Raw genomic sequence first — 8727 nt, forward strand, 5'->3', positions numbered from 1 at the left:
TTGTTTGAGGACGCACCGCGGAGGGAGGCGCCGCCGTGCCCGCCGTGACCTGCGGCCTGTGAGACTGGGAGATGATGTTATGTTTCATCGTGTGATCTCAAATTCAAGCCTGGGCGCATCCCAGGATATTGAGCCTAGCGGTAGGGTCAACACTCCGGAACACCTCTTAGTTCCAAGCTGGCGCAATCAAGTTTCCCGATGTTTTGACGCAACCACAGCGCCAGCCTCGGCTGTTTCACAGGCCCCTCACAGGGGCTCACAAGGGTGGGGGGGGAGTGCGCCCAGAGGTCCCTTTGCACATCACCCGAGGCACTGCGACTGCGACACATACTGGGGCCGCGACAGATGCTATGTTACACTTTCGCCGCCCGCCGCGACGCCAGGCGGCAGCGGCGGCGGCGCTGGGCGGGTCAGTTCATGAAAAATATGTGCAAGCAAAACGGCGCGGCGGTGGCTGCAAGGTGTCCTCTCCAACGCGCCCCCACAGTTGCGGCTTAACCTCAGAGGAGACCGGCATGGGGAGGATCAGTAATAAAACCGCCCGTGGGCGGGTGGTCGAAATGCTCGGCGGCGGCTTGAGGAAAAACCCCCGTCCTGTCTGGCCCGAAAATCCGAGCGAATGTGCGCAGGGCCCGCGGGCGGGGGCGGCGCCGCCAGCATTTCGACCGCGATTAGATTGTCTGATATTTGCAAAAAGCAACCTCCCTCCAAAACGAGCGGGTGCCTATGACCCGCCGCCCTCTCTCGTACCTGCCAGGCGCGCGCCGCGCCGCGCCGCGTGGCCGCTCCTGCCACTCAACCCCTCGACTGCACTCATCAACCTGCACTGGGCAAATTTCAGGCAAATTTCGATCAACGTGTCCTCATAAAGATGCAGGGTTGCATCGGTATCAACGCAACGCGACGCGATGTCGCAGCCGCAGCCATATGTCCAAGGAGGCGCTCAAAGCGGCCGCCTCACAGCTCCGGCTCCGGCTCAAACTCCAGCGCCGCGGCGGCCACGGTCGCGGCCGAGACGGCCTGGCGCTCGAGGGCCGGCGCTGAGTCAGCGTCGGCGTCGATGTCGCCGTCCTCGCCGGCGGGCGGCGCGGGGTGCGCGGCCGCGAGGGCGCGCCTGAGGCTCTCCACCTCCTGCAGGGCCGCGTCCATGCCTGTGGGTGTGTGCCGCGCGCGCGCGCGCGTGTGAGAGTGTGTGTGTGTGTGTTTGTGTGTATTTATGTGCGTGCGTGTGTGTGTGCGTGTGTGTATGTGTGTGTGAGATTGTGTGTGTATGTGTGTTGATGAGCTTGGGGAGCGTTGGTGTGTGATGGGCGCCGACTGCGGTACTCATGTCGCGAGGCCGCCTGTTCGCCGACGTGCACGCAGCACAGGGCAAGGACGCATGCGCCCGGGCGTGCAGCCTTCCAGCAAACGAGCTGAGACCAGCCGGCGGCGGCGCCACCGCGGCTCGCAAACCTGAACACGAACGGTTTGGGCCTGCTGCCGTTTGACAACGCTCACACCAGGTGCGACCAAGCCTGCACAACAACGGCAACAACGAAAAGGAGGGCGGCGGCCGGGACCCACCCAGCGACGCCGCGTCCGCGCGCGCCCGCTCCAGCGCCGCCGCCCGCTCCGCCTCGCCCGCGCGCCGCGCGGCCTCCTCGCTCGCCGCCTCTGCGGCCGCGACCTCGTCAGCTGCCGCGTCCTCGGCCGCCTCCACCAGCAGCGCCGCGCGGGCGCGAATCTCAGCCAGACTGCGGGGAGGGGGTGGGTGGGTAGTTGTGCGTGTGCGTGCGTGCGTGTGCGTGTGCGTGTGCGTGTGTGTGTGTGCATGTGCGCGCGCGTGCGTGCGTGCGCGAGTGGGTGATCGGGTGGGGAAATGGGAAGACATGCGGAAGGGCCAGCGGACCAAGGGGGTCAGAGAAGGGGAGGGAGAGGGGCGGTGGCGGCCGGTGTGCGGGCCATTGGTCCTTCTCAAAGCCACGATGCCCATCAGCGCTACAGCCGTGCGCCGGCCGGCACTTCGCAACGCATTGACCGAAGAAAGGGAGGAGGAGGGCCGCGCCGCGCGCCGCGCACCTCGCCGGCGGCTCCTCGATCGCGTCGGCCGCCACCGCGCGGCCGGAGTTATCAGCCGGGGGCGCCCCCAGGTGTACGGCCAACTGCGCCATGTCCGCCTGGCAGAGGTTGGGGGGTTTTGTGTTGGTTTTCGATCAATTGGGGATCAGCAGAAATTTGCTCAGGCGGGCGTGGAGGTGTTGCAAACCGAAAGCCGGCAGCCAAGGGAGCAAGTCGCGAGCTGCGGCCGGGTCGACATGCAGGGGCCCAGGCAGGCTCGCCCACACGCACGCGGGGTCGGATCGGCTGGGCAAGGACACAGCGCCTCGCTTGGCCGCCCTCTCCTGCGCCGCGCCCGCACGGGCGGCGCGCGCGCGCGCGCGCGCGCGCGCGGGCGGCGCGGGGCCCCTCACCCTGAGCTGCCGCGCCTCCTCCTCCGCCGCGCTGGCGGCGTGGTGCGCCTCGTCAGCCTCCTCCCTCAGGGCCGCGATCTCCCCCACCACACGGACCAGCTGTCGGGGTTTGAAATTCGAAATTCGAACGTGCGTGCGGGGGTGAGCGCGTGTAAAGCACGGGGCTGCGCGCCCTGCCGGGCGCCTTGGGTGGGCCCGGCTGACCGCGACGCACGCAGCGCTGGGCTCCAGGCGCGCGCCGTACCAGCCGTATTTGGTGCTGCGCAGGGGGCAGCGATTAGAGCGGCGGCGCCCCAGCCATGCTTTCATCTCATATCCAAGTTTGAGGCTGCACGCACCATGCCCTTGGCCTTCGAAAGCTGCTGCTCCACCTCAGGCAGGCGGCTCGCGGTGGCCTGTGGGGTGCAAAGGGCAGGGCCCGGGGGGCGGGAGTGCGGCGCGGCGGTCAAGCGCGGGTTGCGATGCATGCGGGGTCAAGAGCTTTCAAGGCGCACAGGGCGGAACTCCGGCCCCGCCTTCGGCCGAAGCTGGGATGAGGGGCGGTGAAATTGTCAAGCCATTATCTGCATCAAGCGCGCTTCAAGCTGTGGCTATGCAATCTGCAGGCAAGGGGAGCTGCGCAGCAGGTGGTGGAGGCGGTCCGAATTCAAACTCGCCTGCACGACAGACAGCTCGTCGTCCAGGCGCCGCGCCTCCGCCTCGGCCGCCTCCGCCGCCGCGCGCGCGGCGGCCGCCGCGGCCTCGGCCTCGGCGGCGCGCTGCTGCTCCGCGGCGAGCTGCGCCAGCGCCTCCTGCTCCGCGGCGCGCGCCGCGTCGGCGTCGTCCTTCGCTGACGCGACCTGGCCCGTGAGGCGCTCGGACTCCTGCGGCGAGGGCGCCGGGCGGGCCGACCCCCCATCGTTCGAGTGCTGATGCAGGGGGCAGACACTTCCCCACCTCTGCTTCTAAGTTCATCCTGTAGTTTGCCATTCATGGAACATGCTTCCTTCACACATCTCAGCATGCGCGCCCGCACACACGCCGAATATTTCGTCCCCCGCCCGCCCGACCGCCCCACGGGGCCCACCGTCTGCCAGTGCGCGGCCTTGCCGCGCTGCCGCTCCAGCTGCGCCGCCTCCTCCCGCAGCTTGGTCTGCGCCTCTACCAAATCCCTCGCGGTGGCCTCCTGCACGGGTGCGCGGGAAGAGTGCATGTGGGACGCGTGCCAGAGCTGTGTGTGAGTCATGTGTCTGGATGGTGTGTGGATTGTGCGTGCGCATGTTGTTTGAGAGATGTGTGTGCACGCCTGCTGTGTGCATGGGGCACGTGCATGGGGTGTGTGCGTGGGATAATCGCACAGTGCAGGTGTGGGTCGTGTGCTTGGGGTGGGTCGCATGGGTATGCGCATGCATGGGGTGCGCCATGCGGCCAACCGGGTCTGTGTGCATGCGCGCTCTGGGCGTGCATGCGGCTGTGCATGCCGAGCCATCGGCATGCACCAAAGCGCCCTTGCATCGACGCAGCGCCGGCGCCCGGCGATGCAGCGCCGACGCGGTGGCCACCGCTCGGCCCCTCCCACGCCGTCGGGCGCGCCACTGCAGCATTACAAGACCCAAAATCCGCCCCAGGCACGGCGCCGGCCGCCGGCCCCCCGCACCTGCGCCGCCCTCAGCTGCATGACTGTCTGCTCCAGCTCAGCGAGCGCCAGCCCAGCGTCGTGGCGCTCGCTCAGCGCTTGCTCCTTGGCCGCCGCGGCTGCCGCGGCGTCGGCCTGCCGTGCGGGCGTCGAGGTTGGGTGAGCATCGTGGGTCGAAGGGAGGAGTGAATGGTGTATGGAGGCGGCCATCCCATGGAGGCGGCCACCTCCTGGGTGTAAGCTGCATGCAGCGAATTTGTGACGTCACCCCAATCCGAAATGCTAAGGACATGCGCAGGCTGGCCGTCGCTGCATAAAGAACCAACAGAAGTCTCAAGCCGGGGTGCCGCACGCCGCCCCCCGTGTCCCCCATGCGTAGCCCCCGAACCCCATGCCCCCCCGCACCTCGAGCTGCGCGGCGTGCGCCGCCATGCGCTCCGCCTGCACGGCCGCCTGCCGCAGCTCCTCGCCCGCCGCCTCCAGCTCGCGGTCGCGCGCCGCCGCGTGCTGCCGCGCCGCCGCGAGCTGCGCCGACAGCTCAAAGGCCTCCTTCTCCGCCGCCTCGGCGCGCGCTGCGAGGCGCTTCGAGTCGTCCGATGACGCTGTCCAGGCCTGGCTGAGGGTCACCAGGTCGGCCTGGAGCGACCTCACCTCGTTCTGCACGCGGGCAATGGGGTGGAGAGCGGCGCGCGTGAGGAGCGCGGGGCTCGGCGATCGCGGCGGGCTTGGGCTGGGAGGAATTTGCTGCACGCTATGCCCCGCACGCCGTCTGGGGTTCAGTCAAGGTTGTGGCCGTGGCGACAGCGGCGGCCGCTTGCACGCCCCAGCTGCCGCAGGCCGCCCGCGCACAGCAGCGGCCAGCACGCGGACCCCCGCACACACCTGCAGCCGCCCAGCTTTCGCCCTCTCCGCGCCGAACGCGGTGCGCGCCGCGACCGCGTCCGCCTCCGCCGCCGCGCGCTCCGCCTCGGCGGCCCGCGCGGCCTCCTTGGCGGCGGCCAGCTGCGCCTTCAGATCCGCCGTCTTCTGGGCAACCGCCGCCTTGAGGGCAGTGAGCTCCGCGCCCGCGCCTGCCCCGGCGCGCTCCGCCTCGGCAAGCCGCGCCTCCGCCGCCTTTGCGCGGCTGGCGGCGGCCGCCGCGCGGATCTCAGCGGCCGACGCGCCGGCGGTCGTGTCGGCGAGCGCGCGGTGCGCGGCGGCGGCGTCCTGGCGCACGCGGGCGACCTCTGCTTGCTTCGCCGCCAGGGCGACTTCCTGTTGAAGTGGCGCGGGCCCGGGCGCGCGTGCGTGTGCGGTTGGACGTCCGAGCAGCGCGCCATCAGGGCAAGCGACTTTTGAGGGGGATGGTCCCCGTTCGCTTCCATGATTGCCGGTCAGTTCCCATGCGCACCCACAGCCGACACGACGTTGGTACTGATGTGGAAAATCCAAAGGGCTGGGGCGGCGCGCTCCACGGCGCAGCCGCCGCCGGCGACCGCCTCGATTTTGGCCCTGGTCCGTCTGCGGCGGCGCCGCGAGTTCGCGCGCAACGGACGCCTTGAAGAGTCTCCAACACGGATCGCCCTGGCGCGGCAACCCCCGCACCTTGTCCTTCACCGCCGCCTGGCGCGCCGCCGCCGCCTCCTTGGCCGCCGCCTGCGCCTGCGCCAGCTGGGCGCGGAGCTGCTCGATCGCGCGCGCCTGGCTGGCGGCGGCGCCGCCGTCGGACCGCGCAGAGGGGACGGCCTTGAGGGCTGCAATCTCGTGGTCCAGGGCGCTGACCTGGCGGTGGTTGTTGTGAAGGGTGGCGGTTTGCGTTGGGCAAAGGGTGGGGCGAGGTGGGGTGGGGCGTCACTGCCAGGGCAGCGGTGCGCGCGTGCCGGCTGTTGATGGCGGGGGCGACGGGTCGATGCCATCCCCGCGGGCGGCGTGCAACTGACGGGCAGCTTTGCTGTGCATGCGCATCCATTTGACATAACGCCTACACGTCCGGCCTCCTGGCGCCCACCTGGCCTTTCTGTGTGAACGCGAACATTGCAGCGGCTGCGGCCGTCAGCAGCGAGGCCGCCTCCTGCGGCACAGACACGGTGTTGGCCACGTCCGCCATGCTTTTTGCGTCCATCACCTGCAAGCATGAACGACGTGCGCGGGTCGAGGCAGAGGCTCGGCCGGGCGCGCCCATCAACCTAGGAGCCCTTCACAAACACCAACAGGTGAGACACCACTCGTGACCTGGGACCTTACGCCGGGCAATCTGCACCAACCCTGACGCGACGCGATTTAGCGCATAATTGACACCAATTTAGCGCGGCACCGGCATGAACGCGGCCTAAACTCACCCGAGCCACAAACCGACCCGCTGGTCGTGCAGCGCGCGCGAGGGCTGGCGCATACTGACGAGCTGGCAATCTTTCTGCTCCAGCGCCGCGGCGACCTCGAATGGTGACTCGCATTCTGCCAAATCACGCCGGGATGCAGATCTCGTGCTCTGGCCGTGTTTTGATGCGATTCGAACGCGATATCAATACACACTGGAACACCAGTGCCCTACAAGCGCAGCAACGGGTGCTGCATATGGCTACTCACGAAAGCATGGCTGTTGAAGCCCGCCATGAGCCCAGTGTGCGTGGTAGGCCAAGCTAGCAACAGTCGTCCGAGGCCGAGCTCGATGCGAAATGTAACCAAATCAATTAGCTGCATTTTAAGGCCACTCCGGCGGAGGCTGGGCGCAATCCTTCTCCGCGGACTGAGGTCAACAAGCGCACGCCACCTTGCTGGGCGGGCCTCCAATCGCGGCAGTCGCCTGGCACAGAAGCTGGAGGGAATCTCCTTGTACCTGCAAGACTAGATAATAATACTAGACATTCATCCGATGCGTGTGAGCAACCGTGCCTCGCATGCACATATGGCACGGAGGCTTGCACCTCCTCGAGCCAGGCATGCCCTTCGCCAACATGGGCACGCGCAGGATACACCATCATACACGAGAGATTTCCGGTGCTGGCAAAGCTTCCAGTGATCAATGGCATTTTCGTCACCCGTGGCAGCACATTCATTCAACGGCAACTATGGTCAACCTGAGTGTTTGACCAATGCCAACCAGCGCCTTATGATACCGCTCCCTGGTGTGGGTCAGACGACGCGACACTGCGCACAAAACTGGCTGTGAACGTCGGCTTGCTCGCCAGATCCTGCATAGGTAACCAGCACCTGTCCTGGCCCAGCCAGCACTGTGCTTGTGTACATGCATCCCCATGTCTTCCGCGTGATCATTGAGTCTGATCACCTTTGGAATGTACTTCAAAAGCCTTTCAGCACGAGGTTTCTACCTGGTTCAAACGAGGCGGGCGTGCGCTGCATGCTCGCAAGTGGACTTGGCGGGATGAGTAAGTGCATTCTACGGGCAAACTGCATCGGTGCTTTTCGGCGAAACGGTTTTTATAGCAATGTGTAATCGTATCAGTATTCATTTGAACCTTTCGTCCACCACTGTTCACGCACTCGTGCGCCACAGCTGCATCGGAGCTCACGTCTATCAGCCGAGCACCAGCGACTGCAGGCGCCCGTCGGGCTTCATTTGTCAACTGGGAAAAATCTCGTGGATTCTTTGATCAGCGCACAGGCTCGTGTGGCGCCACTCGCTTCGCAGGCACTGCAGCGCACTAGCAGCAGCAGGCGCTGCAGCTCCCCCCATTGCAGAGCGCCCCGCAGCGCCGACCTGCGCCGCGGCGACCGGCTCCAGCAGCGGCGCCAGCCATGAAGCTGCTCGCGCTCACGCTCTTCTCGTACAAGGGCGCCGAGGCGCCGCCGGTCGCGCTGGGCATGGCCGCGGAGCTGTCCAGCTTTGGCTACTTCCAGCGCGCGTCGGTCCGCGAGATGCTGCAGTTCACGAGCCGCACCATCGTGCAGCGCACGGCCCCGGGACAGCGGCAGACGGTGAGGCAGGAGGATTACTACATGCACGTCCACGTGCGGGACAGCGGGCTGGCGGCGGTTGCGGTGTGCGACAAGGACTACCCGCCAACAGCAGCGTTCAGCGTGGCGGCCAAGGTGCGTGCGACAACATGCGCACGCATACACACACACACACACAAACACACACACAGTTGTGTGCGTATGTGTGTGTTGGCGCGCACGCGTGTGTGTGTGCGCGCGCGCGCGTGTGTGTGTGTGCCTGGGTCGGAGACCACGGCAGCGGAGCAGCGGGAGCGGCGCTCCGCAGTCAAGCAACGGCGCCCCCGCCGCAGCCAGGCGCTGCGTGACCCGCTACGCCTAGCAGGGCGCGCTCTGCATGCACCCATGCAAATTCCCTTGCAAAACCTGCACTTGCCAACCAGCTTTGTTACTTGCGGTACCAAAGCGAAGTTTAACCAACCAACTACCAAACCAACTCAACACCCGCCAGGTCATGGAGGAGTATGCCGCGGCCAGCAGCGGCGAGCCCTGGCGCACGGCCGCCGCAGACGACGCCAGCGCGCAGTCGGTGCTCGAGCCGGCGCTGGAGCGGTACCAGGACCCCGTGGCGGCCGACAAGCTGACCAAGATTCAGCGCGACCTGGATGAGACAAAGGTGAGGGGCTTTGGGAGGGTGCGTAGATTTGCGCGCCCGCACGGGGCGCCGCCGCGGCGCAGCCGCGGGACGGACGGCTGCGCGGCACGGCGCGGCGCGGCGCGGCGGCG

The 8727-nt window shown here is 67.3% G+C and overlaps 2 protein-coding genes across 2 annotated transcripts in view; one reads left to right on the forward strand and one right to left on the reverse strand.

Annotated features, from left to right (window-relative positions):
- Nucleotides 1-957: 957 nt before the first annotated feature.
- Nucleotides 958-6660, reverse strand: MNEG_6937 (hypothetical protein; the record flags this gene model as incomplete). The annotated part of the gene is made up of 13 exons (XM_014044587.1): nucleotides 958-1151; nucleotides 1567-1736; nucleotides 2062-2159; nucleotides 2454-2552; nucleotides 2792-2848; nucleotides 3119-3316; nucleotides 3520-3618; nucleotides 4090-4203; nucleotides 4474-4725; nucleotides 4951-5322; nucleotides 5653-5829; nucleotides 6056-6172; nucleotides 6634-6660. The coding sequence occupies 13 exons, from the start codon at nucleotides 6658-6660 to the stop codon at nucleotides 958-960; spliced, it is 1974 nt and encodes a 657-aa protein (XP_013900041.1).
- Nucleotides 6661-7803: 1143 nt separating this feature from the next.
- MNEG_6938 (VAMP-like protein YKT61) overlaps nucleotides 7804-8727 on the forward strand; it is a gene marked incomplete at both ends in the record, with an annotated part of 1659 nt that continues 735 nt past the window's right edge. The window contains 2 exons of the mRNA XM_014044588.1: nucleotides 7804-8097; nucleotides 8453-8617. Coding sequence (XP_013900042.1) covers nucleotides 7804-8097; nucleotides 8453-8617 — 459 coding nt within the window. The remainder of the gene's footprint in view (nucleotides 8098-8452; nucleotides 8618-8727) is intronic.

Source organism: Monoraphidium neglectum (genome assembly GCF_000611645.1).
Source record: "Monoraphidium neglectum strain SAG 48.87 unplaced genomic scaffold scaffold01181, whole genome shotgun sequence".
In the NCBI taxonomy this organism is placed as follows: Eukaryota; Viridiplantae; Chlorophyta; class Chlorophyceae; order Sphaeropleales; family Selenastraceae; genus Monoraphidium; species Monoraphidium neglectum.